General features: G+C 38.2%; 1 protein-coding gene across 9 annotated transcripts in view; it reads right to left on the bottom strand.

Annotated features, from left to right (window-relative positions):
- The window catches only part of LOC148839582 (DNA (cytosine-5)-methyltransferase 3A-like), a 285242-nt gene that overhangs the window by 43458 nt on the left and 225319 nt on the right, over positions 1-16465 (bottom strand). For all 9 annotated transcript variants that reach the window (XM_088908896.1, XM_088908889.1, XM_088908882.1 and 6 more), the window contains 2 exons: positions 7946-8167; positions 4574-4732 (listed from right to left, as the gene is read on the bottom strand). In XM_088908896.1, the coding sequence (XP_088765022.1) occupies positions 4574-4732; positions 7946-8167 (381 nt within the window). The remainder of the gene's footprint in view (positions 1-4573; positions 4733-7945; positions 8168-16465) is intronic.

Raw genomic sequence — 16465 nt, forward strand, 5'->3', positions numbered from 1 at the left:
ATACTTCCGGTTTTTTGCTACTTCCTGGCGTGAACACAAATAATAAAACACATTATATATTTTGTCTAACATACTCACATAAACTCGAATTAGAACAAATTCTCTTTTACTGTGTTGTAAATTCATGTTTTGTCTAAATTATTTCACTTTTGGGTGCTCATTTTTAGTTCTGTTTTAAATATAGAATTTCTGCTTTCATGTTTCATGTCTGCTTTCAAAAGTACCTTTTTTTCTTTACTTCTAAACAAGTTTAAAACTTTAAAAAATGAAAAATTAGATTTATTAGATCAAACATAACATCGTGGATCTCTTTTTTAATTAGTATTATAAAAAGGTAAAAAGGAAACACAGTATGCAGCCACTGTAGGATACAGTCATCTGAGAGACATCAACTGTGAATGCAGTCAGCTGATACCATGAGTGTAATGTATATGTACTGTATACTGTAGTATATGACTGTGAAAACCAGCTTGCTGATCTCTCTTCACATTCAGCACAGCAGTAGGAACCAGTTACACACCCTATAAGGACTGTGTGCTCACAACAAGCGGGAGTGCAGGAGGATTCAGACCTGAGAGTTCTGAAAAGAAGTTTTCCTGCTGTAAAAAAAAGTTCAAACTCTGTGATCCACGAAAAGGCTCATTAACTCATTAAACTAACAACTGAGATCAATGACCTCCTCCCATTTGGAACCTTAAATTCTTAAGTATCTGAAATACAGTACAGTACGTTATTGAGAGATTTGGTAAACAGAGGGGCTTATACAGTATCTATGTGTGCCAATGTATATTCTGCCATTGTTGTATTTCTTCAAGATTAATTTAATCTGATGTCTTCATACACGGGGAAATTATGTTTTTTTTTACTTGTTAATCACTTTCACATACAGGCATACAGAACCCACTAGTACACAGAACCTACTGCAATCCAAGTGCCAGTCAGAATAAAGAACCTTTGGTTAAGTGTGTGAATTTGCAATGATGAATTTATTCCATTATTGCCATTATTGATAATTAATGGCTGAGATATTAATAGACTGTTTCAGTAAGTCTGACGAGTGGGTGCTCTCCCCAGTAAGTTTATAAGCAGTAACAGAACGTGAGGCTTTATTTTTCTTTAGTATTGGCTATTTCTGCCAATTACTTTGTGGTACGGTCAAGCGTGTCTTACTGGGAAACTGTCTCTGTTAGTGTTCTTTTAAGTTTCGCACGCTCACGGATGCAGCTTTTTATTAGGGCTACTGCTCGAACCATATCATGAGATAGGGGTGTGTGTCATGAACTGGGTCATTTGTTTGTGTTTGGGAATCGGAATTGTTGTCTTCCATTTGTGCAAGCAGTTTTCTGTAGTCTATCACATTTGTTGCTAATATTGTTTTTTTAATTTTTAAAAAGATATATAGTTAAAGTCGCTAGAGCTCTGGATCTATGACCCCGCCTATGCATACCTACTGTATACTATGGTATCTCCCACACGGGAGATTTAAGGGGATTTAAACCTCTAATATGATTAATTCTGGGAAATGACAGTTGAGGAGAGGTAGAGTGCTGGAAACTGCTTCTCAAATTTCCCCTAATAGGTAGGACTTGAAGGTTAAACCCTGGAGTCTTTCTATTTTTCTCTCGCTGTTCATAAAGGTTAATCCTTCGTTTTATTTTTGGCATTTAATTTTTGACCTTTTTATTGTTACATTTCTGTGCATTTTGTTAATCCAGTTGAAGGTTAGGCTTCGTTACGTTTTCTTCCCCTTTTTGCCCAATAAAGGCTGTTATTCGTTGTTAACCCCACATGCTTTGCCTTGTCAGTGCCTTCTCTGCATTCGCACCGTAGACCTCTAGCCTCTAGCCTCTCTGTATACTTGTATATGGCTGGAATGACAAATAAACTTGAACTATATGTTTATGGGAAAATCCATTTCCACTAGTGGCACAGGGTCATTTTTCTTGTGTTACTGTCCTTCTTGACCACTCAGCTTCATCTAAAACAGCAAATCTGCAATTTATTTAATTAAGTAATGAGGGCCCTTCTGGTTTGGTGTCTGTCTGCTTGCGGTCTGCTTACTGATTGACGGTTTGGCCTGAGATTTTGACAGCCTCACAGGCTGGCAGGTTAACCACTCCATTAATAACTGCCTCAGAATGCCATCACATACCCAAAGACAATACTTTAAATCAGTGGTTCTCAAACTGTGGTACGCGTACCTGCAGTGGTACGCGGAGTGCTGCCAGGTGGTACGTCAAATGACCCTGGAACTGTGTTGTGTGCACTGAAAATCGGGATGGGTTTTTTATATTTTGTATTTTAATACGTGTCGAATACGCAGCCTACGTACTACGATACAGCGCGCGCTAATACTTCAGTGGACACAAGAGATACTCTGTAATTCTATACCACTCTATAGGAATGCGTGCTACGGACGCAAGTGACCAATTGTATTTAAAAAAAAACTACTGTATCTCCAGCAAATAGGGAGGTAAGAGAATGTGAGTGATTTTGGAACAATGCCAACGTTGTAAACACAGGAATGCATAGAAATACCTGCTACAAACGCTGGTAATCTTGTGAGCACAGGAAAGCGTGATAGATAACAGAAAAATATTTAGGAACTGTTCTAAGTTAATTTGAGAAAAATACACTGAGCGTCTCTGTGTTTCGCTCCCATGCGCATGAAATAAAAACTTAAATACGGAAATAAAAGCGGAAACGCGGAAAAATGCAAACTTGCGGATTGCTAAAGCAGGTAAGCCATACTATTAGGAGTGGAGAAAAAGCTGCTAAACAGCTCGACCTGCTACCCCCACGAAAGACACAGTCACTCATAGAATTATTGAAATGAAGTATTATATCGAAAGTACGCTGATAGAGCGCGTTGAGATGAGCAGATGTTTTTCACTGCAATTAGATGAGTCTGTAGTCGATTTGGCCAATTTGCTCGTTTACGTTAGATACGGGTTTGAGGGTACGTCCCGTGAGGACTTTCTGTTCTGTAAACCGCTACCAACAGGAACTACAGAAGAGCACATATTTCAGCTTCTGAATGAATTTATCAAAGAGAATGGCATCAACTGGATAAAATGTGTCGGAGTTTGTACAGACTGTGCTAGAGCAATGACAAGCCGACATAACGGTGTAGTTGCACGAATTAGAGAGGTTGCTCCAGAAATGAATGGATGCATTGCAACATCCACCGCGAGACCTTTGCCGTCAAGAAAATGCCTGACGATTTAAAATCTGTTAGACTCTGTTGTGAATTGTATCAAGGCTCGAAAAATTAATTCACATCTGCTTTGCTCGACTAAACAGGCTCACCCCTCTGACTGAAATGGTGCTTTTTTATTATTTTTATTTGTTGTTGTTACTGTTTTATTTCTGTAAAACACTTTGAGAAGCCACCTTTAAAGGCGCTACGAAATTTATTATTATAATATTTATTATATGTATGTGTGAGTGTGTATGCACTCGCGCTCATGTTGGTCATTGAGAATTTCTGGGGTTCCTATGAGATGATGACTTGTAGGTGGTACTTGGATGCTTTGGTTGGATTAGGGGTGGTACTTGGTCCAAAAAGTTTGAGAACCACTGCTTTAAATTGTTGACTGTCGTAGTGCTAATACTAACACTCCAGTTTGACTGTGGCTTAATAAGAAATAAGGTAACTATACACTATGGCACTAGGTACTAGTATTGCACACAAAGTAGCACCACACTCTTCACCTATAGAGTAATGTGATGAGAAAAAGTAAATATTTACAAACAATAATAATAAATAATTCCTTACACTTATATAGAGCTTTTCTGGACACTCCACTCAGAGCGCTTTACAGGTAATGGAGACTACCCACCACCACCAATGTGTAGCATTGCCAGAGTGTGCCAGTACACTCACTACACACTAGCTATCAGTGGGGTGGAGAAAAGAGTGATGAAGCCAGTTCATATATGGGGATTATTAGAAGGCCATGATTGGTAAAGGCCAGGGGGAAATTTGGCCAGGACACCAGGGTAACACCCTGGCAATTTTCAATGACAACAGGGAGTCAGGACCTCGGTTTTACGTCTCATCCGACGGATGGCACCTTTTTACAGTATAGTGTCCCTGTCACTATACTGGGGCATTAGGGACCCACACAGACCACAGGGAGAGCACCCCCTACTGGTCCCACTAACACCACTTCCAGCAGCAACCTTAGCTTTCCTAGGAGGTCTCCCATCCAGGTACTGACCAGGCTCACACCTGCTTATCTTCAGTGGGTTGCCAGTGAGTTGCAGGATGATATGGCTCAAATCTCAAAGAATAACATATTAAACCTGTTTCTAAATTGCAGGAGTTAAGCCTTTTGTTTGAATTGTTGAACCGAGCCTGCAGGAGCCATATTTTAAAACTAATGCAGTCAAATATACCACTGGTACAATAACAGACCTTTTTTTTGTTTTATGATTAAGCAATGCGATTCTGATAACCCTGAGCAGTCCAAACAATGCACATAAGTGGTGAAACCCCTTAAAAACAAACTAATTTTGACATAAAACCCAACTTACGTCCATGGCTATATAAAGTCCATGTAAAGCTTACCACGGAAAACTTGCCGTCACCGAACCACATGACCCATCTGGTTCCCTCGGCAGCTCTGCTCCGCCCTGTCATCCACCAGGACACGATCCGGCCTGGCCACCAGGAAAACCCGCGCAGCTTCCCCCAGACCAGTTCTCCAATCCCAAAGCCACGACCGTCCTACAGGAGCCAAGCAGCAATACAAACAATGAGAATCTTTTCATCATGAGGCCCACTGCATACTACACCGTAATGAAGGCACCATTTCAATTTCAAGTATTTGGACAGTCACACAATTTATGTTGTTTTGGCTCTGTACGCCAGCACACTGATTTGAAATGAAACAATGAAACAATGACTATGAGGTTAAAGTGCAGAATGTATTAACAGTATGTCTATATTGGGTGAACCATATAAGAAGCACATCCCTTTTTATACATAGTCCCCCCATTTCAAGGGACGACAAGTAATTGGACACATTAACATAACCTTAAATACAATTTTTCATATTTAGTACTTGTTTGCAGATCTTTTGCAATTGATGACTGCTTGAAGTCTGCGACCCATAGACATCATATTCCCTGGTGATGCTCTGCCAGGCCTGTAATGCAGCCATTTTCAGTTCCTGCTTGTTTCAAGGGCTTTATGCCTTCAGTCTTGTCTTCAATAAGTGAAATGCATGCTCCATGGGATTTAGGTCAGGCGATTGACTTGGTCAGTCAAGGACATTCCACTTTTTGGCCCTGAAAAACTCCATAGTTGCTTTAGCAGTATGTTTGGGGGTCATTATCCTGCTGCAAGGTGAAGTGCTGTCCAATGAGTTTTGAGGTATTTGGCTGGATCTGAGCAGATAAGATGCGTCTGTACACTTCAGAATTCATCCTGCTGCTGCCATCTGCAGCCACATCATCAATAAAGACAAGTGAGCCAATTCCATTGGCAGCTATACATGCCCAAGCCATGACACTACCTTCACCATGTTTCACAGATGAGGTGGTATGCTTTGGATCATGAGCAGTTCCTTTTTTTCTCTTTCCGTCACTCTGGTACAGGTTAATCTTCGTCTCATCTGTCCATAAGACTTTATCCCAGAACTCTACAGGCTTTTTTATGTACTTTTTAGCAAACTGTAACCTGGCCTTCGTGTTTTTAAGGCTTACCAGTGGTTTGCATCTCGTGGTGAACCCTCTGAGGTTATGCTGGTGTGTTCTTCTCTTTATGGTAGTCTTTGACACATCTATGCCTACATCCTGGAGGGTATTCCTGATCTGTTCAACAGTTGAAAAGGATTTTTTCTTCATGATTGAAAGTATTCTTCGCTCATCCACTACTGTGGTCTTCCGTGGTCTCCCAGATCGTTTGCTATTGCTAAGCTCACCAGTGCGTTCTTGCTTCTTAACAATGTACCAAACAGCTGGTACCAAACAGTTTGACACACCTAATGTTATGGCTATGTTTCTGATTGATTTATTCTGATTTTTCAGCCTCATGAAGGCCCACTTTACTGTCATTGCCCCTTCTTTGGTCCTCATGTTGAGAGACAACAGCAACAGACTCCGGATGCAAATGCCACATCTAGAATAAACTCTAGACCTTTTGTTAGCTCTCTTGTGCATGAGCTCACAATGCAATGACACACAGCTGGCCAAGAAACAACTGAGCGGTCAACTGTCCAATTACTTTTGATCCCCTAAAATGGGAGGACTATGTATAAAAGGGGCTGTGATTCCTATATGGTTCACCCAATATAGACATAAATACCCTCAAATTAAAGCTGACATTCTGCACTTTAACCTCATAGGCATGTTTCATTTCAAATCCAATGTGTTCGAGTACAGAGCCAATACAACAAAAATTCTGTCACTGTCCAAATACTTATGGACTGCACTGTATTTCTAAAAAGTCAATAAGCTCAGAACAATCAAATCAACATAATTTCTCCTAGTGACTCATTGCTTGATACAAGGCACTTAAAGCATAATGTTCAGTTCCTTGATTTTCTAAAATGAATGGCAGAATTAATAATGAACTATGCACAATAATTCAAATTTGTCACAATCTGACAAAAATCCATTTAGGTCAGTCACATTTTTAAAATTCTATTCTTCTAACAGCTTCTAGAAATGGTTCGCACCTTACACTAAGTCTGTTGTAACTTCATCATCTTCTCACAAAAAATAGCTTAGGGTGATCAGCCAAAATCCAAGGGTCCAAATGACTATATCATATGTCCTAACTTATTAATAGGTAGAGAAGGTTTGTAATGCGTTCAACTGGTTGAACACACAGTAAAGAACATACAAAATGGGAACTGTAACTTAGTTGTGGGAGTATTAAACAAGCTACAGTGTACCTAGCCATGTTGCTGAAGCTGATACCCTGGCATCTTTCAAGAAAAGCTGTATGGAATCCTTGGCTTAATTAAATACCAGCTATCAAGCAGGCTAGATGGTTTGAGTGGCTCCTCTCATTTGTATCTAAGAAGAAACCCTTCAGAATATACTATTAACTATGTTATCCATATCAACAATAAAAACAAAATTCTGTTGTGCATCCTTAATGTTAAGCTAGATAAATACAGCACACTTCAAGCACTCAATTTTTTCTCTTTAACTGGCAATTAATGAGTAGTTAATTTTTGGATAATTCTTTAACCAAAATTATAGGCTTTTTAGCCTGTTTGGTATGTGGCAGATCAGCTGGGCACGAAAACACATAAAGAACCAATTTAGTACAGTATGACCTATGCTGGAATTGATTACTTTTATGTTCTCATTTAAGCAAAATGGCAAAGAACACATACTCTATATTAAAATACTTGTCAAAGTTTTTTTTAAACCATTTTCCATCATATTGATGGGTCCTTTAAAACCCTATTCTCAAAAATAAACTTGCAAACATACTACTTAGACTCAAAAAGAAGCTAAACAAATTAAGTGATTTTGGGTTTAAACTGTTGACACATACTGTACAAGAGGCACTTTTGTAATTAGCTAGCCTATTCAAACAACTATATGGCGGTGATTGTGAATAGTGCAGCAACTATAAGTTGGACAGCAGAGAATTCTTCATCACGGACACTGACAATACACACCACGGGGTGTTACATTCAGCTTAAAATGGAAACCATCTATGTCCATGCTGGCTAATGTGCAGACATGGAGGTGTTCATCGTCTGTTGCCTTTGTCTATTAAACTGTTTCCCATGATCCTTATTAGTACAGTAAGTACATCAAATTAAAGTACTCCACAGTGAACAGTTTTCTGAATACAGCATAATTTTAATAAAACTGATTCCAATATTCTGCTCTATAGAAAACAGTTTAGAAAATTCTTCTAAAATACAGTATGTCTGGTGTTTGGTGCCCTTCCCCAGAAATAGGAGTATTTCACCTCGTATTCGGGTTCCACATCTGTTGACTTGGGGATGGATTTGTCGACAGTTTCCGCGGAGACAGGCTCGGGGGTGGTGGCCACAGTGGGGGAGGCCGGGTCTGTGTGCTGTTGGGGAGGGAGCTGGTTGACGACCACCTCCTCCTCCTCCTTCTGTGTCTCGTTCCCGGCAGGTTCCTCCATTGCGTTCATCACAGCCACAAGTTTGGCCCTTTTCTCTGCCTGCACCAAAGCAAGACACATGGAATAGGGAATGGGTTACTTAGAAAAAAACTGAAGAGTAAAAGCTAAGTTATAAAAAGGCCTATTTTTAGGGAAGAAATTATTTTTTATTACGTTTTCCAGATATAGAGTATAACAAATCATACATCAACAGTGGCTATAAAAAGAATGGTAAACAGTTAATAAATACTGTACATTGTTTTTTGCTTCACTTAGACTTAGGCTTGAATGAGTAGACTTTATGTTGTTTGTATATCATTCCATTTCTTTTAGTTCATCATCATTTTTACTTTTCTGATGATGATTTGGCTCAGCTGTGCTGAATTCTAGGAAAAGCATCTTATGGAAAGACTCCGGAAAGGAAGTGATGGAGAAGTCTAATCCTCTGAATTCCCAAGGAAAAGCAGTGAAGTGTGTGCAATTACTTTGCACACAGACACTAGGAATCCATCCACAATCTGCTTTAGCTGGAATGGTTATTTGAAATGTCAAAGAAAAATCTGAGCAGAACTGAAAACAGATGACTGGTAGAAAACACATGACAAAATTTGAAACCAGAAAGAAATAAAAAAGAGAAGACGACACACACCATCCGTTTTAGAGGACAAAACTTTAAATTAATCTGAATGACCCTCCATACTGAAAGATAGGAATACTATGGCTTGTTCCCACTGTCCAGAGCTCTTTAGAAGTTAACTGCTTGAAACAAATAGGGTTCCAGAGTCGAACAGACCATTTCATTATATGAACAGAGAGATCAATTCTTAAAGAAGCACACGGACCTCTGTAGCTGCATTAAAACCATGCAGTGGCTATTTTTTCTGTGGAATTCGCACCCTATCTTTAATGTGTCATGAACAGTTTAAAAAAATAAAAGACCTAAGCCCAAATGTTATAACTCAGTGAACATCCAGAGTTATTTCATGTGCTTCTTACTGCCAGAACAGCTGCTGTGGGAAGAGGTGTGTTGGTGGTGTGCAGTGCAGTGAGATGGTCAGATCATTCCTGCACAGTTCTGATATTGCTGTCTAACTCTTGTCCAGAGGGTTCCATGGATGGCGACTTGGAAGAGGGCAGTACTTATGGCTGAAAGTGAGGGTTTTGGTGGGAGGACAGAACTGTTCTATTATACCTTTCGGTCTAGCGTTTCTCTCCCATTTTTTAAAAAGTTTGAAATAATAAAAACCATCTCACAGGAAAATAACTGTTTCTTTCTCTTCTGAAAAGATATATAATGCTTCAGACACTAAGTCTAGGCACATTTCCTATATCTTAATGGATTTCGGACTTTACATTCACTTTTAATGCAAATAACCTGTTTGAGTAGACTTAATATCCAAGAGCACAGGAGAATGGGACAGATTCGGTTAGAAGGGAAAGGGTTCTTACAGTAACTCCCTCTGGCACACTTCACATTAACATTCTTCTTAACTATAATCTAACTACTGTCACTACAGCTAAATTTACCACTTCTTTATACTAATTGTTTCTTCCCGCTACCTTAGGCAACACTTAGCACAGAGCAGCTTCAAAACAGGTCTGACCTGATAAAAAAGATTTGTCAATCCCCTTCAACATTACACAAAAACCCTAATTTAATAAGATATTAACAGAAGACAAATTAAATCCTACTGTACCTTTACTCTTAATACCCATACTGTACAGTATGTTAAACATTCTGACAGGTTAGGAATGTGTAACTATTTTCTCTTTTATTTATTCACTCATCTGAGAAAAATTATAATCTGTAAAAAAAACTGTTTTGCCATAAGCAAAACAGGTTATTTGTGATCACATGCTTCAGTTTTCTGATCTTTATGGGTGAAAACAAGTACTTAATCCCGGTACGGCAGTAATAAAAAATGAATAGAAATACTGTGCATGAAGGAGACAGTTTATTGCCAGTAAATTAACCCAATATAAAGAACCATTTCATTTATGACAGGATACTTATTTTGGTTTGGGTAAAACGGCAATTTCCTATGCATGGAATCCACAACAAAGTCCTTCAGTGTGCCACAATTTTTCACAATCCTTTAATATGTATACAGTAGGTCTAAGAAAAATGGTGTTTATGTAAAAATTGAAAGAAACAATGGTTGATATAGATTGTACAGGATATTACTAGAAAGATTCCATTGGTTTTGTCTACAATTTCTTAATATTTGTTGACAGGTTTCTGACAGAAATATTGCAATACATTTATTCAATTTAAGCATGTAAGCAAGGATAAAGGGAATTGCAGAGGATAACTCTACAAAAAATGAGCGCAAAAGGTTTTCAGCTGTGGAGCCTTTTTCACATCATATTAATATTTTAGGGGTGTCTGTCTTGGACACCAACAATTTTGAGTCTTTGGATGATGTGCTCAATCTCAAGGATCTCTCATACTGCTCAGCTGTGTTATTGTATGCAGCACTTTCTGTGCAGAAGTCACAGGACAGACCCTACTTAGCTGTTACGGGTAGTTGAGCAAGGATGCATCGACCAGGAGGGCTTCGTTTCAGTTGATTTGGTTGCTGGAGGCTACTGAATATGCAAGGGCCCTAAATTTCCTTAAGAGTGCTGTCATGGTGCTTCACTGTGGTTCGAGTCATTTTCCAGAGTCCTTGTCTTCTCTCTTTCACTGAACCATCACATTCATACTCTCAGCCCAAGTGTTCCTTTTATTCTTGCACACTGCACACTGGCACACGCAAGGTTACAAGCGTGTTTTTCTCACCGTGTATGTGTTGTCACATCTTTCATAATACCTTACTTAGCATATAACGAGGAGCTCTCGCATTATTTATAATTATTTATTATTTATAAGCCTATCATGCCACCTATCAAAATACTGTAATACTAAAAGTCTTTCTAAAAAGGATCCACCTTTTCCATTTAACCTATCCTACAGAAGATCTACTGTAGTTCAAGCCCTTGTCTCTTTGCTATTGAACTCATGTCTATTGAACTCCTTTTTTAGCAACCTGAAAGCTGTGCAAAGAGCACTGAATAAAAAGATAAAAGTAAAAACCTTATAACCGTATAACAATAATAAATGGGTAGCTTCACATCATTTTGTATTTTGGGATAAATTGTGTTGCATTTTTAAAATATTTTATATTTATGCCAGTAAATTACCCCAATATTTGGTGTCATGGCAAGTCTCAAGTCTAGCAAAAATTCAGATCTGTAGTCTGGTCATTGTATTTACAGTTACAATTGACTTGCAATGTCAAAACACTCAAAAAAAACAAAAGGTTTTATTTTTATCGCTCTTCAGTTGTTTTATTGCGGCAGATTTGCTGTCTCACAACTTTTGTGTCCTGGGTTAGATCCCTGAAAGGCCAGAGGCTATTCCTGTGTTTGCATGTTCCCCCCATGTTCATGGGGTCCAAGTGAAACTGTGCCACTCTGCGAATAGGCACTGAACCTGCTGTTAGACACACTGGTGCATACACTGTGACATCACTATGAGTTAGAAGTGCCTGCCTGCTCTTCTTCATTATCCCCCCATGGGAGCTTCTGCTGGGAGCCAAGGTTGTGATGACACAATTGGTGATTCCAAACTGGATGGGTCATCAAACATAATTTGCAATTCTAACTAAAACAATTTCAAAAGCGCATGCGCTGACAGTATGTACATATTCCTAATTTTGACTTCTGCATTTAAAAACTTGTTAACAGCTGTTTTTTATATTTTTTTCCTTCTTGCCTGATTTTGTTAGACCTCAGAAGCTAAGCAAGGCAAGGACACTTCTAAGGAAAACCAGGTTACTGCTGTAAGCAACGAAGGTGGACAAGTAGGTGGCACTCTTCTCTCTAGCTCTGGCAGGAATTTCCACAAACCAATTATTAATATCCCTTCAAGAATTTTTTTTTCCCAAAGAAAACTTGTAATTAACATTGTGAACTTCCATTCAGTCTTCTTGTTATATCCCAATGCCCACTGTAAGCAGAATAATCTTGCAGAAGTTTAATTTGAACTGGCACAATTTTCACATTCTTTGCTGTATCAGCATAGTTTCATTGCCCTCAGCGGTTTAAAATATGATGAGATTCTGAATAACAGATGCACTCAAGAAATCACTGCTGACTCCTCTACCTGGCACTTGGCAGAGTTCACAAGAGAAGGTGTAAGTACAGAGCTCTCTGAAGAGACATTCAAATAAACACAGCGGGAAATATGAATATAACAGATAATGCAGAAAAGACCATATTTTGGATTTCTGACAGATTCTCATTATTTTTTTATATCAGCTTCCCTTTGGCAAAAGCTTATCACTCACATGGGAGGCAAGAGTTCTACAATTTCACCACCTTTAATTTCCTTTCCAACCTGAAATTGTGGCTTCTTTATTACTGGGTTCAGATGTTAAAAATAGTAGAAGGGCTTAAGTAGCTATTGTACTGGTATGGATAAAGCACTTGTTTCAGACTAAGAAACACGTCTCAAGTGCGATTTTGCGGGACCATTAAGATTTTGACACTGTGAAGACAGCACATAGAGGCAGTTCTTGTTTTGAAGTAAGGCTAGTGATTGCCTGAACTTGGAGAGTGACTTTAATAATACAATTTTAACCTCATTGAGGGTGCATGGAAAATAAGACGAATTTTTTAACTTTCTCAGGAAAACCATTTATTTTTGGCCACTTCCTATGGGAAAAAAAAATTGAGTACACCAATTTCCGCATCACTTCAATGTGCTCTTAAACTGACAGCTGCCAATGGCACTGATAAAGGAACGGAAGATCCTCTGCGCCATATTCTGTATGGAAAGAGGTGATCCTCTGACTGTCGGCTCTGCTTGTTGCACTGTGCTTTTGTGCATTAAACTAGTTTCAAGGGAATAGAACACATTCTGGTCAAGGAAATTACACACACATGTACTCAGTGTGAGACTGTTCCTTTTTGACTGGGTGCGTTGCAATACAGTATGTATACTACTTATCTTTCTCACTCTGGTTCTCAACTGATGGAGGCTTCAAGAAATGAGTAGGAGACATATTTGTATTAAATGAGAACTGAGCAATATGTGGTGTAAAAGAGGCAATTTGGAGTCAACATAAACACTCCAACCCCTATTTTTACAAGCTCTTTTGTCAAGCTCCTAACCTCAAGTGAAATTTATTGGAGCAAAAACCTCTCAGCGATTTGGGTGCAAATGTAAGTTTACTCATGACAGCTAAAATCTACAAACTGAGAGGAAGCTGCAATGCTCTTGTTAGAAACAGCCTGACGCAACCAAGAGCAAAAGTTCACGGAGCAGATTGAAATGACTAAAATGCTAAGCGAGTTGTAGTAATAGAGCAAATAAAGCAGAAAAACAAAAGCTTGCCAAACCTATCTAATGAACATGCTGTGGTACAGTTTGTATCAATCCCTCAGACTCTTTCAACTCATTTTAATTCATAGCTTCTTCAACTCTGCTCACTTGGATCTGGAAAGTATGAAGGAGTTTCCAAGAATAAATGCCAATTTTCTCTGTATTTTTCTGCCTGGATACTAAACACTGAACACTGAAAATAAGCACATTGCTTTCTTCTCATTTTCACTATACAACTCCTCCTCCTAAGTTAGTCACAGAAATTAATAGCAAAAATAAGCACACTTTTTGCTCAAGATACACACCTTGTTCCAATCAAACCTACAATGTGTCACTTATAAACCTAGATGTTTTACAGGGTATCACAAAAAGAAGAGACTAATATTTTTTGTCTGTACACTGGCATGGCATTTGCGGAGATGATTTCTAAAGCATTTTTGAGGATAACAAAACATGAGCGCTGTGTTAAAGTTCTTTTACATCTTGGGTGATATTATCTGTGTGAGAGGTGAATTACCTCATACAGTATTTAATCAAGAGGGAAACAGATTTCATTAGAAACACTGAAGCCTGAGAGTAAGGACACCACCCAGGTCTTAACAGAAGGCCTAACCCTGTCATAGAAATGAAAGAATCCAGTGTTGATAAGGAAAGATGAAAGGTGAGAAAGGGACGTTTCTCATGGCAACACAGTACTAGAAAAATGTATCACAATTGTTCCTATTTTTGCATCTTCTGAAAGACTGCATTTTAAAAGTCTGTGACTATGTACGTTAGACCACAAATGTCATGTACTGTATCTTTACGCAACAATGGTACCTTAGAGAGACTTTCATTCAGTTACAGCTCTATTTTACAAGACTAAATATTTTTTTTACTTCATTAAAATACACTCATAGCTGCCTGCTAGTCACCTACAGTAAATAGAGAGCAAAGGAACATTACAAATCTATGTTAGAAAGAATAAAGTAAGCAAATACAACTTACACATTTGTTGTATAGAAACCTTATTCTAAAACATACTGTATGTTTACTTGAAAGTAAGTCTAGGGCAGTCATAAATAGTGTATACAATACAGAACTTCCAATTTTTATGACAGGAAATGACATTTTCCCATTCATGAGAGAATATGGAAGTCAAAAGTCAGAGCGGGAGTAAGAAGGACAGAATTGAAATAATTAATAATATTCTAATACAGTATCCACTACAGGATAACACTAGAACAAATGTTGTTATACAGTTGAGCACCTTGCCAAAGTGACAATTCAATCTAATTTGATCCACGTAAATAACACTAGGGCTTTTCTTTGCAACCTCTTATTATGAATTACATCATAAATGAAAAGTTAAAAAATCTTTTCTTTTGCATTTTTTTCCGTTACAGGTAGCTGTGAAATACGTAACTACAAGACCTACAGTTGCCATGAACATGGTAAAATGTGTTATTTAATTCAGCATTCGCCATGGAAAAACTAAAAGGTTCTGAAGCAAAACAACCAATAAAAACATAGAAATGTCAACATGAGTATTATCTGGAAGAAGAATCATATACAGTATATAACAACAAACACTGGAATTTCTGTAGACTGTACTTCTACAACTAAGCCTTCAAATATCCCTGTATTACAGGCTCTCCATCACTGCGTGAAGGCTTCAATAATAATGGAACTACCAGCCTTCTCTTAACAGTTCTCTCTACTGACAAATATTTCACCCTTCAGCTGACAGTTAAGTATCCCTGCCAAACAGTTTCACCTGGCATGACCTTGATGCAGTTCCCAACCTCCCCCACCGTAAATACAGTAAATGACATGTCCAAATTCCACTGCAGCCTGCGGATCTGCATTTGCCTTGCTATTTGTGGTGATCAGACATGTTGAGTACAGGAGATAGTTACATTTCCTAAGGTTTATACATACTGTATATAGAGTAAATGGCTTGTGGATTGCAAAGTGTGTTGTATCTTGTATGTTTTGCTCATTGTTAATAAATTATGTGTTTGCCTGGTCAAAGCTAACGTATTTATTTATTACCCTCCATAACTGTGTCCATACTCATGCCTTAATTTGTTCTTAACACTAGGACCTATTTCTTGACCCTGTTCTATTTTGTAACAATATAAAAGGTGAACTGAGTATCTCACAGTGAGAGGCAACAACAGGTAGCATTACACTAGGAATGGGAATAGGAATTTGAATAGTAGGTCAATTTGCACACCTCTTGGATTGGTGTAATAAGAACACTTGACTGACAACAAATACATTTTGATTAAAAAGGGCATTCTACCCTACCCACATGTTGGTAGTATGAATAATAAATATACTAGAAGCCCAAATGGAAGGGAATTAGGTTCCCAGTAGCCGATACCTGAACAGCTTTAAAGACTAGTATTCAGGAAGGATTCTATCCCTTTGCATTGAAATTGCCTGATGAAAACTGGGGAGATTCCAATTTGAAACTGTCACACAGTTATTGAGGAATCCCATCTGTTTTCTTCCACACTAATGTGAGAAAGGGATTAGAAACCTCAACTTCAATAGAGCTGTTACTCCTTAAAATGCTGAAAAACACATTTATATGTTTAAGGCTGCTGTGAATTTTTCATTCAATTTTTGAGGTCCATCTCAAAGAGGCAGCACATACTGTATACTGTACATATTAGTCAATATTTTATGAAGCTAAAATCATGGCTCCCTTTTGCTATACTGATTATGACGTGAGTACAGACTATAAGTGAAGTGTTCTTTGCCCAACGCATCTGTGTTAAAAAGGCCATTATTAAAGATTACCATTATCTTTACTCAACTAAATAAAAGTTTATTTTTTTCTTTTTCATCAGAATACTGAACAGATAAAAAGTAGTTTATGCCTGAATTTTACTCTAAACCCTGAGCACAGCAAATTCAAAGTTGGCTCTGCTTGAAAAAAGACCTAGACTGCTGCAATAAGTCATTACTTGTTGGAATGCATTGAATCTGCACACTGTTGT

Source organism: Atractosteus spatula, chromosome 2 (genome assembly GCF_055471065.1).
Source record: "Atractosteus spatula isolate fAtrSpa1 chromosome 2, fAtrSpa1.hap1, whole genome shotgun sequence".
In the NCBI taxonomy this organism is placed as follows: Eukaryota; Metazoa; Chordata; class Actinopteri; order Semionotiformes; family Lepisosteidae; genus Atractosteus; species Atractosteus spatula.